The 20,865-nt window shown below is 44.0% G+C and overlaps 1 protein-coding gene across 3 annotated transcripts in view; it reads right to left on the bottom strand.

Annotated features, from left to right (window-relative positions):
- Positions 1-20,865, bottom strand: part of caskin1 (CASK interacting protein 1) — a 68,111-nt gene that overhangs the window by 9,919 nt on the left and 37,327 nt on the right. For all 3 annotated transcript variants that reach the window (XM_028412877.1, XM_028412878.1, XM_028412879.1), the window contains exons 3-15: positions 16,725-16,822; positions 16,464-16,609; positions 15,121-15,216; positions 14,898-15,028; positions 13,328-13,436; positions 11,944-12,052; positions 11,428-11,522; positions 10,194-10,311; positions 7,036-7,281; positions 3,353-3,457; positions 2,484-2,602; positions 1,495-1,576; positions 905-1,014 (exon numbers count right to left, since the gene is read on the bottom strand). In XM_028412877.1, the coding sequence (XP_028268678.1) occupies positions 905-1,014; positions 1,495-1,576; positions 2,484-2,602; positions 3,353-3,457; positions 7,036-7,281; positions 10,194-10,311; positions 11,428-11,522; positions 11,944-12,052; positions 13,328-13,436; positions 14,898-15,028; positions 15,121-15,216; positions 16,464-16,609; positions 16,725-16,822 (1,564 nt within the window). The remainder of the gene's footprint in view (positions 1-904; positions 1,015-1,494; positions 1,577-2,483; positions 2,603-3,352; positions 3,458-7,035; positions 7,282-10,193; positions 10,312-11,427; positions 11,523-11,943; positions 12,053-13,327; positions 13,437-14,897; positions 15,029-15,120; positions 15,217-16,463; positions 16,610-16,724; positions 16,823-20,865) is intronic.

Below are 20,865 nucleotides of genomic sequence, written 5' to 3'. Positions count from 1 at the left end.
AGAACTGTAAAAACCACTGCATGGCTTCTCCCACATGCTGTGTCTCTTTAAACTCCCATATCCCTCCTGTTCCTGATCCTTTTCCTTCCACCTCTTCTTCCTCAGAGTCCCTAAAAGATGATTGGTCCCTGTCTTTCTTCCTCATGTTCCTAGCAGGAGGAAGGAGGAAGCATCGGGAGGCTGAGGAATCGGGACTCCTGCTAACAGATGGTCACCAAAACATGGCTCACATGGCAGCGTGCACACGTATACTGCAGGCAAGTGATGCACACAACCAGCACGACCACCTGCTATTTAAATATGCTTATTGCTTTAACAACTTTAAATTATTATGCACGGATACATGAAGCTAAACACACACACATGCACACGCTCTACAGTAAATGGCAGATATTTTACATGGTGTAAGCTCAGATTTCCCGCTTCTTGTGCCGAGCTAGTCCACCCACACCATGCACACTGCTGGGCACCTGCCAGCACACACACACACACACACACCCTGATATCTTAACCAGAATTCTGTTTGCCTGAGGTGCACTATCAGCAAAACAAAAGAAGAAAAACACAGCAATGAAGGAGGAGAAGCTGCAACTAAAAGCGATGGAGAGCTGAAGGACAGTTTCTCTCTCACACACAAGATTCCTTCTTTACACACACACACACACACACACTCACCGTGTCGTGGCTGCATCCGAACACTCGCAGCACTGACGAGGCCAGCTGTGAGAGAAACCGCTGGGGCATCATGGTGTGTGTGTGTGTGTGTGTGTGTGTGTGTGTGTGTGTTGTGATTGAGGTGACTGAAGAGCTATGGTCTCATCAGTTAAGATGCAGAGAGTGTGTGTGTGTGTGTGTGTGTTTGTATGCAAAGACTGAATCTGTGGGGGATTTGGGACTGTCCTACCTTCCCCTCGCCAGGCCCCTCCCCCTTCCTGGTTGCCGTGGCGTCGTAAGGCGGTGCTTCGTGGAGTGGACAGCCTGATTGGCTCGACGTCCGAGATGAGCTGGCAGAGCCTGCGGGGAGAAGTATCGTTGGCCAGTTACAAGCTGTCGCCGCGTCTTTATGTACTTTCTATCTGACCTCTGACCTCCTCCTCCCCCTCCTCCTCCTCCTCCTCCTCCTCCTCCTCCTCCTCCTCCTCCTCCTCCTCCTCCTCCAGCCAGTTTCTGGTCCTTCAACACTTTGATGAGCAACCAATGAAATTCCTGCTTTCCAAAATATAACAGCCCTTCTCAACCAATCACACCCTTTTACACTTCCTCCTACATCCCCTGCTTTGGCCATCTGTCTGCTGAAGAAGCCAAGATCTGTGTGTGTGTGTGTGTGATATGACCGTTAGATTGTGACTCTTCTTTTGCTCCCTAAATTTCATCTTGTTTTATTTCTGTAATAAAAATGTCTCCCTGTCCCCTTCCCTCCTTGTTGTCGCCAGTTTTTCAGTGTTACTGTAATTCATGTCATAATACACAAAACATAAACATCAGTCCTGGTACCTGGAGGCTGGTCCACGGACTTGGACTGCTCCAGTAGATGCTCCTTGGCTTTGGCAGACTGGGACAAAACTGTGGCTAAAAGCTGCAAAGACACAAACACACGTGTTCATCAGCACCTGTGCACAATCACACAGGAAAACAAGGCTTCAGCAGAGTGAATACATTCTATAACTTCATCTCAGTATGACTGATCTCTGTGGAAAAGTCTTTCTGTGGAGAAACGACGTGACGTACGCTGGATTTTGCTGCATTAATCACATTTACACCTACATCCAGAAAGCTTCCAGGACTGCAATAAAACCCTGACTCAGTTAATGAGAAGTGAATGCAGTGAGGTGCAGAGAGGACGGACAGTCTGGGCTGCACAGATTTGCTGTGTGGATGTTTTAGTAAAAGTGTCGAGCTCGCAATTTATTTATAACGGGACGCCGGCTGAAAATGTGAAAAATCAAATCTATGGAGAACCAGAAGTGCCAACATCAAAACATTACAGACTACTTCTCATTTTAGTTCAGTCCTCTGTACAGCTGTATTCTATTGCACCATATACACTGAAATATTACTATTTTCTTGAAATGTATTTATTATAATATTTTATATTATTATTTAATATTAATATATATATATTAATATTTAAATCTGAATTTTCATAATTCAGAGTTTATAGTCACTTCAAATTTAGAGAATTTTTACATTTTTTTAGGCAAAAAAGTTTTTATATTTTCACCGAAACATTAGAAATCGTAGAATTCTTTTGAGATAATCTGTGGAATTATGAACTATCCCTCAAAATTATGGGGAAAGATGTGATTTCTTGGAATTTTTTTGGCACTAACATTCCTCTGTAGATGAAATAGGGAAATTTGCAGTTGAGGTAAAAGGAAAAGTTTTAGTTACGCTACACCTTTGTGTGTCTGTGTGTGTCTGTGTGTGTGTCTGTGTGTGTCTGTGTGTGTGTCTGTGTGTGTCTGTGTGTGTGTCTGTGGTACCTTCACGCCCTCAGCTTGTGCATGGAGGATGTGTGCGGCGCTGCCGGCGCTCTGACCGCTGCCTGAAGACCTCAAACTTGTCACGCTACCAGAACTGCCCACACTGCTCCGGTCTCCACCTGCAACACACACACACACACAAACACACACAGACACACACACACAAAAACGAACATGCATTCACGCACACATGCAACCGTCCAAACGGTATGTATAGATTTTGTCCATACAAATGCACACATGCAACAAACAGATGGATGCATACAGTCCCACAGACACACACACACACACACACACACACGTTCAGTGGTTAAGCTGACATTGAAGCAGCGTGTAAGTGGTGTGACTCTCCATTGAAATGCACTGGCAGCGTGTGGTTGGATGGACAGGACGGACAGACAGGGCGACAGATGGCTGAGCGACAAACACAGAAGTGGAATAAAGACACACCTCTCACTTCACACATCACACACGGCATTGTTGCTCTCTCTCTTTTTTCGTCTTCTCCCACGTTTTAAAACAACCCCACACAATCAGTTGGAAAAGACAGGCACGCACACAGACTGTAGACCGATGCAGATGGCTGCAGTCCTACACAGAAGTCCACTGAGTTCAGCTAAGCCTCAAGATGGAGGGAGAAGCAGGACATGGGAGGCTGTTGGGAGCAGGTCAAAGAGTATCTGAACCCTTCAAACAACATCATCTATCAGCTCAGATGTATGGCTGGGTTCTGCTCTATGTGCACGTACAAGAGGCAGCGCCTGGTTTTTGTTGATTTTGTTGGACGGATGTCAGATACTGTTTGAGCCCTGGTCCTGGACTTTAAGGAGTCAGGGGTTAGAGGGCTCAGCGCAACGCGGCTTAGTTACCTGCCACGGGCTTGCGCAGTACCCAGATCTCTTCGTTGGAGCCTCCATGGGGCCCGCTGGACGGGCTGGGAGAACTGTGAGGACTTGCCTCTGAGCCGCGACAACCTTCAACACAGAACACCGCTGTTAGCCGCTAGCCGACCCTAGAGTGGCCTATGAAACGTTGTGTTAAAATGTTTGCATTATTTTGGCCACATGGGGGGGGGGGGCAGCGGAACAAAGTTACAGCAACTGGGTCAGCAAACAGCTGCCTGTTGTTATACCCTGGCAAGTCCTGGAGTCCAGTAATCAGTCTTATATTAGTTCTGTGTTAAAATAAAACGGGCCTCCTAATGTTCCACCATGTCAACTGATGGTTAGAGCAACACTGTGGATAATTGTGGAAAATGATGCTGATCTCCTTTTTCGAGCTAAAGGTTCTTTATGGTAGAGTTTAAACAACAACCACAATAATAATAATAAACTTTTACTGCCAATCTGTGAATGAACAGCTAATGCTAGCCTGCTAATATTACAAAGGGGTGTAGCCAACTGCAGCTGGCTAGCTAACGTTAGATTGCTTGCTTCAACATTATTTGGATATAAGACTTTGTGCGCTTAGCATAGCTTCAGCTAACGCGTGTTATCATAACATTTATTATGCCCATTGATATAGATTTAACCATAGACATATATAAGTAGACGCCTCATTGAGCAGGTTGGCCCGTCGCTGTGGTATGTCAGGGTGACCGCCATATTGGATGGACCATATGAACTGGAATGGACTTTATGAACTTCATAAAGTGTTCTACGAAGTGTTTAAGCTGATGTCCGTCATTACTGTTGGTAAGTTTAAGACATTTCTAACTTTTTAGTGTATTTTAATTATTTGGGGTTTTCTAAATAAAGAGCACACATGTTTACATATAATACAATTAATTGTTATAAATCGTTTTTATATTGATATTGATGAACATATGAACACACACGCCTTGCAGAGCTTCTTCCGAGTGTTGCCACTCTGCAACTTTAAGAGTGTTCAGCTTGGCGATGAGGTGCAGCCTCAGTGTGTGAAAGACAGATTACGACTTGTTTGATATTCCATATTTCGCCACATGCAAGATGGCGGCGGTGTTGACGCGGGATTCATCGCTTAATGAGCTGTCTACGTATATATGTCTATGGATTTAACCAGCTAGCTGTAACTTAGCTAACTTAGCTTACAGTGGCTACCTGACCATTACATGGACTCTGAAGGGTGCAGTTTACGTAATGACCACAGTTGTCACTATCACTAATTCTTACATAATTATAGACCCTAAATTGACTTTTTAATCTGCCTTTTTTAACTAATTCCAAACTTGACAGTCACAGGGAGCAGACAGGGGCTCAGCAGGTAAAGTCAGGGTAAAGGTGGATAAAGGAGATTTTAAAACTTTCAATCTCACACACACACACACACACACACACACACTCTCCCACTTTCATTCTTCTCTCTCTCACACACACACACAGAAAAAATACAGCATATATATATATATATATATGAAAACATTTATATATCCATAAAAAACCCATAACATGAATATCTGTGTATATACACATATATGCCATAATGTACATACACATACATATATAATGCATCCATAAGTGTGTGATTATATATGTTAGGCTGTTTAGAATGGGGCTGCTGTAGTGCATTTGGAGAGTGTCATAAACCATTATAACCATCTTATGTGCGGGTTAATTAATGGTTTATCTGTGTGACCAACAGTGCTCCAGAAAAACACACACACACACACACACACATCTACACACTCCTTCTGCCTTCACATGATGTCACAGCTCCTTCTTGTGGCCATTTTGCATCCCTCCAGGGGAGCTCTGATTATTACACGTGCCGAGCTGATGTCACTATTATCAAACTTTCACTTCCCTGGGAGGGGGGGGGGGGCAAAATGGCGTCCAGTGAATACCTTACCTGCTAAACACTGCGGATCACATTTCTTAACAATGCATGTGGGTCTGTTATGAAACACTTGACATTCTACCCTCTCTAACTTGCTAATTTCTTTGCACATAATGCATCATGTTAGCTTGTGTTTTTGCGTAACAATCCTAAAAAATAAGAATAAATTAGCAGTAATCCAGATGCACACTCTTCTTCTGGAGTAACATTTCCAACTGAACCTCATCCGACTCCCAGTTTTTGTCACACACACACATATACACACACATTGTCTGTATAAGGTGTATAAAACTGGTGCTGACATGATCAGACGTGACAAAAACACGCAGGACAGAACAGAAAACATGCGGTCTGGTCGGGAGAGAGTTGTGTATGGAGGGGGGGGGTTGTGTCTGTAAGATAAAGACTAGCAGGGATGTTGTGGTGAAATATATAAAGGAGGGAAGAAAGGAAAGAAAAGGAAAGGAGGGAAAACCTAAAACTGAACAAATCAAAGGAACCAAAGCACAAACCAACCAAAACCAAACCAAGGAGAAGAGAGTTCTGTGGTAACATGGAGAGCTTTCCTAATCCTTCTTACTGGTACATGAACTCATTACTTCACCACATGTCCGTTATGATGATTAATAGTAACAGTGCAGTATGGTTGAGTTTAGAAGCGTTTAGTCAACCCAGAAGAACTGCAAGATGTACTACGGTAAAGCAAGATGGCTGCCACTGGTTTACGTTGACACCACCTTTCTAACGCCATAAACAACAGTATTAACCCTCATGTGCTGTTCGGGACATTTTTGTCCTCTGAGAGAAATTTTTCTGTTTATTTTGGCCATAACTTTGTCAATATGTGGACAAATTGAATCATTTTTCCTCAACAAGATTAATTTTACATACATTTTGTTAATATGATTTTAAATTTTTCATAGGTCCACGGTACACTGTGGGCAAATTTTACCCCCTAATGTGTTGTTTGGGGACAAAAACGTCCCCTAACTTTAACAGTTTTAAAAATATATTAGATAAATATTTTTTTGAAATTTTTTTGCATAGACCTTTTACTTCAGTTCTAATCAACAGTAGTGAAAAAATCATTTTCCCCCAGGATTTTAACCCTTGACTTGCATTATTAGTTTTTGCACAGCACTGGATTTTCTTTTTTTCTCCCATTTTGTCCCATAGACTTACATTACTGTGCAAAAACTAATAATGCAATAAAGTCAATTTTTTTACTGATGTTTGACATGACCAAGACTGTAATAAAGGTTCAAAAGAATCCAGTCCACATTCACCTTTTCTATTAAAAATGAGCCATATTGTGTGTGTTTTTTTTTTTTTTTCAATTTTCAGCACCGCCCCTTATAAAATTGGTGATTTGACAGCTGGATTCAATTATGAGTTCTAATGAGAACAAAACATTTATTCATGTATATATTTGGTATAGACGTTAAACTATATGAAGTAAGCTTTTTACTGGATATCTGACTCTCATAATGAAGATGGCAACAGCAACAACAGAAAAAAGAAAAGTTAGACAGAATGAGCAACAGAGAAAATTACACAAATAATGATCCATAAGAGAAAACTTTAATGGATGCCTTCATTGAAATACAATCACAATTTAGAATGATCAATCAGAATTTTTTATAGTTGACAAGTTCATAAAAACCGAGGAAAGCATCCCTTGAAGCTTTGTAATAATAATAATAATAATAATAATAATGAAAAAGTGGGCGTGTACCTGGGGCAGTGGGTGTGTCTCCCTGTGGGGTTGTCACGGGCGACCTGCTATAGCCAAAGGAAGTGAAAAGTGGAAGCAGTGGCTGATGGGAATGTGGTGGAGGAGGAGGCGGTGGAGGCAGGATATGGATCTGATGGAACGTGGTGTCGTTGCCGTTGACTACCGCGTTGGCAGGGGCAACCGTCGCCGGGGGAACCAGCGGTATCTTTTGAAACTGTTGAGTGCAAATGACTGTGCTGGCCAAACCTAGATAACACCCACCGTGACGGACACACACACACACAACCAGCCAACAGCGAGCCGCCGCCGCCACGTGACAGACAAACGACAAAACAGAGAATTACACAAAAGAAAATTAAAAACAAAGACTGAAGTTACAAATTAAGGAGAAGAAGAAGAAGAAGAAGAGGAGGGGTGAAGGACGCTGTGGGCATCAATGATGTGATGTGATGGAGACATGAAGAGGGAGGTGAGCGTGGAGACGTGTTGACACCAGCTGTGACCTTTCTAGTCTCCTCATGTGTGGGTGACACTGTGAGCTGGTAACAGCCCATCAATCCCTTCAGCAGGGTGTTAGCTACCAGCACAAAACAACAAATACAACAAGAGTCCACTCAGTCAAAGGCTGATCATGTAGTATTGATGTCTAATAAAATTTGATCAATGAAACACTGACAACAAAGCACTATGTATGCAAAGCTTTGAATTTAGCGAGCTAGCGCATGATATCGACTACATGCTACGCTCACTTTGCAGCATTTTAAACGAAGAGCTTTACTTAAAACATCAGTGCTCTCGTCAGTTTTGTGTTGCCCCACCTGAAAACTAAAAGCCAGGGATACTTTTGAAATGACACCCACTTCCTGTCTCCTAAACGGGCTGATGAGCAGTGCCGTGAACATCGAGTGGATGTTGCGGGTTGTGTGACATAAGATGTTAATGGAAAAATTAGCAAATTAGCTAGCACATTTGCATGCATCAAGCTAGGGTAATTCTCTCCTGATCTGTCTGTAACTCATTAGGTCAGAATGTTTGAAAGAAAATTCAGTTTTGGGTTGGAGTCAGCAGACTGTAGTAAAATCAATCATGATTTTAAAAAGGTTTCATTAGCACAAAAAGGGGAGCGGAGGAGAAATGTGCTACATTCAGAAAGGACTGACAGGGTCGGAAAGTGTTGAGAGAAAAGAATGATTAAAAATTGATGAAAATCGGAGAAATTAAACTTCTCGCTAGAACAGCTGCTGTAGTCTGTGTGTCTGTGTCCCAGTCAGTGAGGCTGTATAAGCCAAGTGGGAGCTAGCTGCAGCTACTGTACACAGCTGGCTGCTATATAAAGTACAGAGGGGTCCTATATAAGGACAGAGGTCACAGGTGTCATGGCGGCCATTATGAGCGTGTAAGGTAACCAGGTGACAGAGCGTAGATGACGTGATCACAGAAACACACACAGACTGAGACACGCAGACATAAAGAGACGGATGGACAGACAGAGAGACGTCACACGAACAGACGGTAAAAACACCTGAGCCTGGAGGAGCGGTCAGCGCGCACAGGCTGCTTCCACCTGTCTCAGCTACGCTAGGCTAACTGGACATATTACAGTAGGAAATGAGCTTCTCGAAGTTTTACCAAAATGATTTTTATCAAGGATTTAAACTCAGCTTTAGTTTAAACCCATTTGTTTGCTATTATTTAGCAGATTGCTAAATAACAACACTGGATTATCTTACGAAGGCGTATTAGGAAACAAAATACTGACCCAGAAGAGGGGGGGCTAATATTCTGAGATTAAAGTAGCAAATTTGCATCCGTTGTTCTTGAATCATGTCGCGTTTCCAAGACGTTATCTTCACTGCATGCATGCACATGGTTTATATATGTAAACTGGATAACATGCAGCTGTTTGAACAGGGCTTTAGTTGTTATCACGGTGTTATGAGAGAGGTTTATGTCTCCTTAAGAGGACGGCAGTGAGTATGTGTGTGTGCGTACCTGTGGCGGTGTGTGTGCAGGATACAGGAGAGTGTGTGTGTGTGTAGGAGGGGGAGAGAAGATGAGCTGTTAGCTTGAGAGAGGTGATTTATTAACAAGAAGTAAATGCACAGCGTAAAGAATCAGAGAATAAAGCTGCCGCCCTGCTGCAAGGACAGGACTGAGCTCTGGTCTCCTCACTCCAGCTGTGTGTGACGGTGGGTTTTAACCACGAGCAGCGTAGCTCATCCTCTGTGCTCCCTGACTACCGTCGGGAGGTTGAAGCAGGAAAGGTTATCACTGGTGTTATCTTCTTCACAGCATCGCCACAAGTACAACTTGATGAGCTTTCCCACAGCGACCGTGACAGCAAGCAGCGTCTCTGCAGATTTGCGACTTTACAGCCTAATGTCAGAGAATATCTGAGGTTTTCCCGCAAATTTCTGAGTTTTTTTCTCACAAATTTGCTACTTTAAACCCCCCCCCCCCCCCCCACCTCCGGGTCAGTATTTGTTTTTCTTACAATGGCCCTAAAACGCCGTCATAATTATCTATATATATATATATATATATTCTGAAGTTTTATTACATATTGAAGAAAATTATATTCATGTATCTGCAAACCACTATCAACAAAGGAAACAAATGTCCACTCATTTTAAAAGATTACTCTCAGTCCTAATTGAGCCTTTGATGCTAATTAGCAGCCCTGCTAACCAAAGCCCTGAATGAAGCCAGTGAAGGAGTGGTGCTGTGTGGTTACTCCACTCTCTGTTTGCTGCAGTTTAGACTGATTTGGTCGGTTTTCCTAGATTAATAAATAGCTCAGCAGCAACATCCACATAAATCTATCATCAGTCGTTTACATACCTCACAGGTTAGTCTGCACAGAGAGCGCAATAAATCAGCAGAATGGTCACAACTGCAGCTTGAAGCGCAACTTAAATGATTAAAAACAAAATGTGCACACTCAGACAGATGCTCCTGGAGTGTTGGATGAAAGATGAACATTTCTACAAACTCTTCCTCCAGAGGAAGCTCAGCGTGTTTCCAAAGCTCATCCTTCCTTTAAAAAAACAGCTTCCTCTTTCTTTCCATCGTCTTCACCTTCTTCCACCACCTAGCTTAGCTACTAACAGTAACACACACTCACACACACACTCACACACAGCAGAGGGCGAACACACCTGTGCGCTTGCTGATGACCTCCACCATGGTGGACGGGAAGTAGCCCACCCGGTCGTTTCCTGTTCGGTTGTCATGGATACAGCCTTTCCAGCGTCCGTCGGGGTGCTGCTCCAGAACCTGCCAGCAAAATAATATTTAGACCTATTAATATGTTCACAAAGTGGAACAGGAGAGCAGGAGAGCCTGTTCATTCAGACCCTGAGCCGCGCTGTAATAACCTCCCTACGGCTGCTTCACTGTCCATGAATATTCATGAACTGCTATCTAGCAAGTGGGAAGATGTTTTTTTGTAAAACATATTCACGCTGGAACCGCTCAGTGTTGTGTGTTCATTAGTAATCTCAACCAAAAAGGGAGCGAGAGATGTTAAATGATCGTGGAGCACTTCAAACACTGACTGTTGTCTGGGTTCATCTTCAGTAAACATGTCATGTGATTAATTTCTCCGAGCACCACAGGACGGCTGCAGCCATGAATATTAAGACGTGAACATGGAACTGAACTGAGGAGGACGATCTACAGCTCCCTCTAGGGACTGAAAGGGGGAAATGCAGGACACAGAGCTGCAGGGATTCCTGCATCATGTGACGTGTTCCAACATGTGTGTTGATTAATCTGCTGTTTGTTTCCTTGATTAATTAATCAGTCACAGAGTATGAATGTTTCTCTTTGTCTGACCTACATCAGAACATCAGACACGTTCAGATGATGAGAAGAGGGAAAAGAAAAAAACCTTCATGTTTCTGTCAACAGGCGTGAAATATCAGCATTAAGACTGAGCACTGTGTGTGTCTGTGTGTGAGTGTGTGAGTGTGTGTGTGTCTGTGTCTGTGCATGCGTGTGTGTGTGTCTGTGTGTGTGAGTGTGTGTGTGTGTGTGTGTGTCTGTGTCTGTGCATGCGTGTGTGTGAGTGTGTGTCTGTGTGTGTGAGTGTGTGTGTGTGTGTGTGTCTGTGCATGCGTGTGTGTGTGTGTCTGTATGTGTGTGTGTGTCTGTCTGTGTGTGTGTGTCTGTGTGTGTCTGTCTGTGTGTGTGTGTCTGTCTGTGTGTGTGTGTCTGTGTGTGCATGTGTCTGTCTCTGTGTGTGCATGTGTCTGTCTCTGTGTGTGTGTCAGTTTGTGTGTGTGTGTGTCTGTGTGTGTGTCTGTGTGTATGTGTGTGTGTGTCTGTCTGTGTCTATCTCTGTGTGTGTGTCTGTGTGTGCATGTGTGTGTGTGTGTGTATGTGTGTTACCGTAATGACGTCTCCTGCTTTGATGTTGAGGCTGGTCAGGTCGTAGTTGTTGCAGTAATCCTTCAGAGCCCGAACCTGAAGAGCTGCTGAAGCATCTGAGGCAGAGACAGAAAAACAGAGTTACAGATAATTCACATATATATATATATATATATATATATATATATATATATATATATATATATATATATATATATATATATATATATACATATATATATATATATACACATATATATATATATATATACATATATATATATATGTATATATGTATATATATATATATATATATATATATATATATATATATATATATAGAAGGATGAGATGAAGAAGGAGCTCCACGGTGATAATTATAACTTTATGTATGTTTATGTCCCCAGTAAGACGGCAGGAAGCCACAGATATTGGCACAACAGAAGGATTAAGTGTGTGAATGTCGCAGCTTTTCTTATAACACACAGGCCACAAACTTATCAATCACTGAACCCTGCGTCCAGGCCTTCAGCTCACCTCTCAGCAGCTGTTTGATCTCCCTGCTGGCCTGTGTCGCAGTGAACTGGTAGACGATGTCCAGCGCGGTCTGGCTGTAGGTGTTCCTCACCGCGGCATTGATCCCGCTCTGCAGAGGAGGGGAGGAGAAGAAGAAGAAGGTTCGTGTCAGTATTTCACAGAGAAACCTTCACACTGCTCAGTTTTGTTTTTATTACATCAGCTGACCAATCAATACATCACAGCCTGTTCAAATTAAAGAAAAAACTGAAATGCATGGCTCATAAATTAGCGTCTCCACATCATGGCGTCAACAGAACATAACTCCGATCTCCCCCGGCTCTTCTGCTAATTACAATCGCTTCTCATTTTATTTAGCCGAGGCCGCCCGAAGCTGCTGAGCGGATATCACACTCAGACCGAATGTGGGCCGGGTGAACAAAGATGAATTCAGTCCAAAGACGCTGCAGGGCCGAACCCTTCCACCTAAATGACAGTTAGTTTCTCATGCGGGGACACATGCGGCCATTAAAGCACATTGCCTCTGTTGTTTTCATAAACCTTATGGCACCAGCTCCACTGGGTAACTCGCCCCTCTCTCTCCCTCTGTCTCTCCCTCTCTCTCTGGGTCTTTAGTGCTTTTCTTCATCACCGTGTCACATGTTGATCACATGAGGATGAGGGTTTTTTCCAGATCCTTTACATGAATAGCAGAAGAAGGGGCCTCATAATAATCCCCCGTTCCTCCCCTCACAAACACACATGGTCCAGCTAACAGCTCCAGATTGAAGCAGTGTAGCTGTTAAAGCTAGCTGGCTAACTGCCTGTAAACATCTGCTTGTATTGCTGACTGTTGGCACCACTTATAAACTAAGCTTAGCTAGCTAGCTATCTATAATGGAGCTGCAGTTTGTAACGGTAGCTTATAAGTACATAAATGATACGTTAAAGTAATGTGCAACCCGTTAGCTTGCAAATGTAGCAGCTAGCTCATCCTCTGGCTGAATTAAATGCTGTTATCCACACAGACCGTATTTTGCTAATGATGACATAAAAAGGGAGCTAACTTAGCTACACTGCATGAAGAGGGACTAGGTTACTCTGCAACTGCTAGCTAGCCGAGTCTGAAGAAGGCTTATCCTATGTTAGCTAACTAGAAAGCTAACTAGCAAGCTAACATTAGCGATTATAAACTTCTGCTGGATTTTTAGACATTGGCAATAAAAACTAAGTAATATTGGTTCGATGTAAACAGTGCGACAATGTGAAACTTTGTCCTGTGTAAATAACAACTCAAATGTCAATGTTACTACATTATCGTAAAAGTGAAGAAAAAACATCGTAAATTTGTCCTTGATGAAATTAATTTCTGTGCTGAAAAGTTCTCAGTTAAAGTTCCACTTACTTCCAGCAGTAGTCTCACTGCCTCAGTCTTCCCACAGAGGGCAGCTTCGTGCAGGGCAGTGCCCGCTTTGGTCTGCCTGTTGATGTCGATGCCGGCCTGAATCAGCAGCCTACAGCCCGGGGAGGGGGGGAGGAGAGGGGGAGGTGGGTAAGGGAAGAGGTGAGGTTAGCTCTGTCCCCAAGTTACCTGAATTCATTCTTGGTTATCACATATGAAAAAGTATAATCCAACCAGCCCCTTTATACCGATGAAGACCCATTTAAAAGGACAATAAACCTAAACAATGGTTGTTTTCCACCTGCCAAAAAGTGATCTAAGGCCTCTACAGAGTGGCTGAGTGGTTATTTCTGCCTCAAACGTACATGATTACATTCTTGATATTTACCAGATTATAATCCAACCAGCCCCTTTATACCCATAAAGACTGTTTTAAAATGCTAATAAACCTCAAAAATGGTTGTTTTCCACCTGCCAAAAAGTGATCAAGGTCTTGTACATACGCAATCGGTTGTATTTGTGTTTTTTTAAACAGGGATTTGTTGACATTAAGTACAGAGTATCATCAGCGTTACTGGCGGCACTAAATGACAGCGTCTGGGAAGAAAATTCATCAAAAAAAGTCGACAAATACATTTAATTCTCCTCTTACGTAGTGTGTTCCTTTACATGCGGCTAATGAGCATCGTTTATCAGTGTCACTCTGTAGCAGCAGGCTCAGCTCTATCAGCTGTGACAGGCTTTATCCTCTCTGCTCTCTCCCTTTATCTTCCCTCAGTTGTAGTCCTCTCTCATCTTTCACTGTCTCTCGGCTTCGACTCTGAAATGACTGTGTGAACATGTAGCTTCTTAAAGCCCAGTAAGAGGTAAAATCGACCCTGTGTTGTGTGTTCATGCGCCCTGTCACGCTGTCCTGTTGGGATTTTTTTACTGCAAAGCGGCACGGGGGAAACAATCCGGCTAGAGTGGGATTCGGGCCGTATCTGGATATATCTGGATTGATTTCAGTCCACCTCTCTAAGGTGGATCTAGCCGGATCGGTTTACATCTGGCTCAGGTCTGAACGCAAATCCGGCTAGCGAATCCCTCTAGTGATGTGATACTTCGGGTTCACAGGGACAGCGTCCAGGCCGTATGTAAACAACCATTGAACTACGACAGCTTTGCCCCGATTTTATTTTCCACAGGGCTACAAAGGAATAAACTGCTTTGTGAACCGGAGAAAAAACGAAACGAGCGCACACACAGATTCAATCCTACTCTAGCTGGACTGACTTTCTCCAGCTGTGATGATCTGGTTTTGCAAAAACATAAACAAAAATGAGACGCTCCTCCCCGCTGAGATGAACTTATGATGACTTGGCATTTAGTGTGACAAAACGGAGCACCATGCGGCTCCGAGGTCCCATCAGCTGTTTCCAAATGTCTTTAGAAGTGTGTGCCTGATGTCTCAGCAACATTTTGTTCTATTATTCTGTATCATGTTGTCCCCCTGTTGTGCGGCACTTCTGTTTTATCAGCACATTTAAACCCTGTCATTCATCAGACCAGATGTGTGTGAGCCTCTGTGTACCTGATGATGTCTATGTGTCCATTCTTGGCAGCCAGGTGCAGCGGAGACGTCCCGTTAGGGTCCGTGGTGTCTCCTTTTTTGGGCTCCAGCAAAGCGGCGCACATATTACTAGACAGCAACAACTGAACCACCTGCAGGACAAACAACAGCAACAGCAGCATGTTAGCCTCCCTGTGTGTTGTCTTCAGTGATGCTGCTGACGGATGAGACGAGAGGCTCTTACCCCGACTCTGCCGAACTCACAGGCCAGGTCCAGAGGAGTTTTCCCTGCATTGTCCACGATGCACGGGTTGGACTGGTGCTGCAGCAGCATCTCAGACTGCAGACACACACACACACACATCAGAGGAAAGAAAATCCATCGCTCCATACGTTGAAAGGGCATCAGTCCATCACAAGACTAACACATGCAGACAAACGTTCCCACAGGCTATAGAGGGCTTTGTAGAGCTGTGCACGGAGCCTTTAAACGGCACAACCATCTTGTTGTTGTCGAACAACAATGCTAACCATGACGGTGAAAGACTGATAAAGGACTTTCAGTGATTCATTCCCCACTACAGGAACCAGTTCAGTCACTTTCAGCTTCTAACGCACCTTAAAAATAGAACAAATCAGGAGAATACACCAAATTAGCGCCCCTCATCTCAGTCCCTCATCTCAGCCCCTCATCTCAGCCCCTCATCTCAGTCCCTCATCTCAGTCCCTGATTTCAGGACAAATGTGACTCAGATCTTCTCTTCCTGCCTCGCTGGATGTTAAATGATTCATCTTTTAATCTGCAGTCTGTTTCAGTTTTTGTGATTTTTTATTTATTTGGGAGCAGCTGCAGATTAAAGCTTCAGCCCCAGTTTGTTGCCCCGTATAAATCATGGATATTTAATCAAGCAGAAGCAGCAGCTCCTCGGCTGTGGAGCCTCGGCTCTCCTCCCTCCTCCGGGGTATGTTAGCTGTTGTTTCTTTGGCAGCCTGCAGCCTCGCTGCAGTCTTTTCCTTCATTGCTTCTTTAATAAGGAGACCCCACAGAATGGAATTTACTGTAGCTCATTTTTTTATTGTTTACGCTGACATGGGACAATGTTAAAGATGTATAAGAAGTGGCTAATGCTAAAAAGAGGTCAGCGATAAGAAGTAACCCGGTTCCTTTGAAATTTGAGAGGGAGCTAACAGAGCTAGCTAGCTTCCAGACTTTTGTATGAAAGGAAAATATGAAAAGATGATATACTGTAGCTCAAATTAGCAAGCTAGCTTCTCATGTTAGCTTGATGATAGGTTGCTGTACTTGTAGTTTGTCACTACACAGGTGCTTACTTGACAAAGTCGAGTCGTCCGTTGTGCTATAACTTAGCTGTGTTAGCAAACTAGCTAGCTATGACACATAAAACCACAACTCACAAACTTGTTAGCTTAGCTTCTGTTATGGAACATAATACTTAATAATAGAGAACACAAAAGCAAAAACATTGTTAGCAGTTTTTTATATTTGTCAACAGAAGCGTGCTAACTGGTGTTAGCCACAGCGGTTTAGCTTTGTGTCTTTGTTCTGCGGCGACTGGTGTCACTCACCACGTCGTAGTGGCCATGCTGTGCCGACAGGTGCAGGGGGATCTGTCCTTCGTCTGATTGGCCGTTGACAGACGAACCAGATTTCAGCAGCATCTTCATAGGCTCCGCCTTCCCCTGCCAGGCTGCATAATGCAGCGGCCGCATACCTGCACACACGGGACGTACAATCACACACTGAGCTCCAACACACCCCGTTACTGATTGATGTGAAGTATGTTTTGTACATTTATGTACGTTATCGTGTGTTTTGTGTTTGTTCACCTTTCTGGTCTCTGATGTCAACAGCAGCCTGTGACTCCAGCAGCAGAGAGATGAGCTCCAGATTCCCATTAAGGGCCGCATGATGCAGAGGAGAAAACCTGCAGTACACACACACACATTTCCAGCCCATTAAATCCACATTTATTCCATCTTTTCTGTTATTCTTGTTTTTGTAGAAAAGTCACCCGCACACACAGGTTAGAGATAATGGCAGAGCTTAGCATGACAAATAGGTTTAATAGCAGCGGATTAAGGACCAAACAGCTGATGTGTATCTCCTGCAGAGCGGACAGGGAGCAGATGAGATGCATGCACAGGAGCAAGGGTATTATTACATTATGTGAAAGATGCGGTGAGAGTAGATGAGATCGATGTGTCGAGTGTGATGGATAAGCGTGAAAAACAGTGTAAGGAAGAGAAAGCACAACCTAAGGACACAGACACAAATGAAGCCGCTCTGACTCAGACTCCTGCTCCTCTGTGTGGTTCGCTGTCAAACGCTCTCACAGCTTGAAGAGGATTCCTTCACTGTTGCCATGATGAGTCAGAAAACCAAGGAAAATATACAACAATATATATATAGACCAAGTTGGATCTGTGGTTAGAAGGCAGCCAGATATGTGCCTAAACAACCGAAACGCTACCAAACATGGTGCATGATGAAAAAGCTATGAAATGGTTAATTCTCACCCTAAACAGTCGCCATCTTGTCTACGTAGCAGAAGGAAAAGGACCAATGTTCTAATCAAGGCCCTACCTCTAAGTGTCAAACACTGCAGTTTCTCCAGTGGCCACTTGGGGGTGGCTCCAGATTGCATGCTTCCTGTTCTTCCACCAGTAATCAATAAGATTCTACTCATTATCAAACAAATACTTACTAAATATATATATCAGTAATTCTACATACACTATACACTGTACACTTGATTGAAAAATTAGACTGGTAACCGTGGCAACAGTGGTTCTACATACTGTATGATGATACACAAATAACGATACACAAATAACACACCCATGGCTGTTTGACCAATCAGATTCAGAGCACTCCACACACCCATGTTTATTTTTGCTGAAACGTTGACTCACTGTGTGATCCGCCCTCAAGTGGCCATTTGAGGAACTGCAGGATTTAGCACCAGCAGTATCCGGTCTGAGGCTGTTGTTGTCATTTGCAATGACTGTACTACATGAAGGAATCCGATCCCAACTGCGATCCAGTCTTTGAATAAAACATCGAGTGATGACGTCATCATCATTGAACCAATCATAAATGTGACTCAGGTGTGAGCAAACACTGAGCCAGAACCCACTCCCCCCAGGGTTAACAAGGGACACTGTTACACAAGGCTGTGATAGGCTGACTCCAACAGAACTGTGTGTGTGTGTGTGGGCTTGCAGAGTGTGTCAGCAGGGTGCATGTATGTGGGGAAGAGGAGGAAAGCCCTCGCTTTTGCCAAGTAGTAAAACCTGACATGCAATATTTATACCTTCCTCCTCCTCCTCCTCTCCAGAGCTCCCTGCTTCCCCCGTCATCAGCCAGCTGACAGTTTCCCTGCTTCCCTCCATCCTCTTCCTCCTCCTGTCCTCACTGCATTTCTTCTTCTGCCTCCATAGAGCCATAAACAGAAGCTCTGCAGTCCTTCATGTAATCTGTGGTCTGCAGTGTCACTATCAGCTGAGCTTGTGCTGTGATTCATCTGAAGTCTAATGGGGACTGGAGCCGAGCTCTAACCCGTCAGCATGGGCTGTGTTCCTGATCCGAAACACACACATCTGTACAAAACCAGCCCGCTAAGCTAACCCACAGCTATTGGAGGCAAAGTTCATCCCCTTCCAGGGAACCACAGCAGCTACACCACCTGCACCCTGTCATAAAGATGCAGAGAACGATTAGGATTCATGTGTCAGTGAAGTTCACCCTTCAAGTTCCACAACAAGGGAGACTGTGGTCAGACAGTGGAGGAGTTAACGCTGTTAACTAGTGACTATAAAACAGATAACTCCATCCTGAAAGTGCTGTTAGGACGGAGCCTTCTTCATGTCCTATTACAGCCTGTTTGTTGAGCTTCCTGTTTGTCTCTTATCATCTGTCTCCTTTTGTGTCTGCATTTTATATATTTATATCCCACCAGCTTCATCAACCCCTTCCCCCACGCTGCTTCGCCGCAAGCTTCACACTGGTCACCTGTCACACACACACACACACACACACACATGGTTTGACCTATTTTTCAGCAATGAACATTTCTAATGCCTGCGAGGCTTTCCAAAAAGCTCCTACAATTACAAGCTGGACAGAAAAGGAAGGAAGGAAGGAAGGAAGGAAGGATGTCAGCAAGGATGTCAGCATGTCTCATGGCTCCTCTCGTCCATCTGCCTCTGTGCACTTCAGACGAGCCACTCCTACACATGTAAACAAGTGTGTGTGTGTGTGTGTTCCAGCTGCTGGCTCATATATCACACTGCATTGTGTCTCTGTTGTTTGGTAATCAGTCTGTGTGTCTCTGCTTCAATAAAACACACACATCATCATCAGTAATCATCTGAACTCCACATGACCTGAGATGGATGTAGCTCAGGTGGAAGTAGTGCTAGTCCACAAGGTCGGTGGTTCAATCCCACCCCTGGCTGCATGCAGTTAAAAACCTGTGGTCCAGTCCTACATATGGATCAATTTAAACGTCTAGTGTTCATCAACAGCACTTATTAGAAGGGGTTTTCACTCTCGAAGCATCACATATACGAAGCTACATTTAGGTGTCTTCATCATGAACATTAGTCCTACAGACTTCAGTAGAAGAACGTCAACCCCCTCCCTTCTGTTCAGTCAGTTGACGTTTGTCAATAAAGTTGAACAGCTGCAAAGGTCGTCTGTGCACAAAAAGAAGAAGAAGAAGAAGAAGAAGAAGCCACAAACATTTCACACTGCTCGTCGTCCTTTGTCATTCATCTAATTCGTCTGAATGCAGCCGAGCTGTATCTGCACAGCAGTCCAGTAAACACGATGAGCACTGTAACCATGGTAACAAAGACCTAAACCCACAGAAAAAAGACAGAAAACGTAAGCACAAAAATGCAACAATACAACTTAAACCGGCTCTCCATTACCTGGACATGTCTTTAAATAAAACGAGTCCACCTAACTCTCACTTAACCCTTCAATATGAACCTTTTAACCCTTTACATCATTGAAACAGGTGAGTCTCTGTGTCCATGTGCATAGAGCAGTATAGAGTAAGCCCCTCTGTCTGCACTCACACACCTCTCTGCATACAGAGTTGCAGAGGAACTCTCCTGTCTCTCAGGTCTCGGCAGGGATCTCCACGTCACGGTTTATACGAAGGAACCTTCCTCTTCTGTGTTTGCTCTAAGTGCTTTGTTGTTGTCACATGTCGGCTCGCTACTGCTACACACACACACACACCATGTGTGTGTACTGTGTACTGTATATATGCGACAAACCTCTCTCTCTCTGTCCCTCTCTCTCTTTCCCTCTCTCCCTCTCTCCCTCCCTCTTACCCTCTCTCTCTCCCTCTCTCTCTCTCTCTGTCCCTCTCTCTCTCACCCCCTCCCTCTCTCTCTCTGTCCCTCTCTCTCCCTCTCTCTCTCTCACCCTCTCTCTCTCTCTGTCCCTCTCTCTCTCTCACCCCCTCCCTCTCTCTCTCTGTCCCTCTCTCTCTCTTACCCTCTCTCTCTCTCACCCTCTCCCTCTCTCTCTCCCTCTCACCCTCTCCCTCTCTCTCTCACCCTCTCCCTCTCTCTCTCTCCCTCTCTCTCTCTCTCTCTCTGCCCGGGCTCCATCTTGCCTCCTTCCACTCTAATTATCTTAATAGCAGAAAACCTACTGACCAGCATTTGTTGGATTCCTGCTGTTTTTAATCACAGAGCAACAGCAGCTGATTGACACCACTTAGCAACAGAAACACACACACACACTCAGACGATAAGAAAACTCTGACAATGAAAGCTGCCAGAGAAAAATTCATTACGAGCCTCCGAGCGGTTGCCAAGAAGAGTAAATGAATGTGAAATGAATACAGTGGAGCGGACTCATTAACGGCACACTCGTTATAAACCAAACATTTAACTTGCTGCATACACTCTCCATCAGAAAACATATTCATGAGCTATTTGTGCTGCA

The sequence above is a fragment of the Parambassis ranga genome, chromosome 8 (genome assembly GCF_900634625.1).
Source record: "Parambassis ranga chromosome 8, fParRan2.1, whole genome shotgun sequence".
NCBI classification, from domain to species: Eukaryota; Metazoa; Chordata; class Actinopteri; family Ambassidae; genus Parambassis; species Parambassis ranga.
This window is presented reverse-complemented; position numbering and strand designations above follow the sequence as displayed.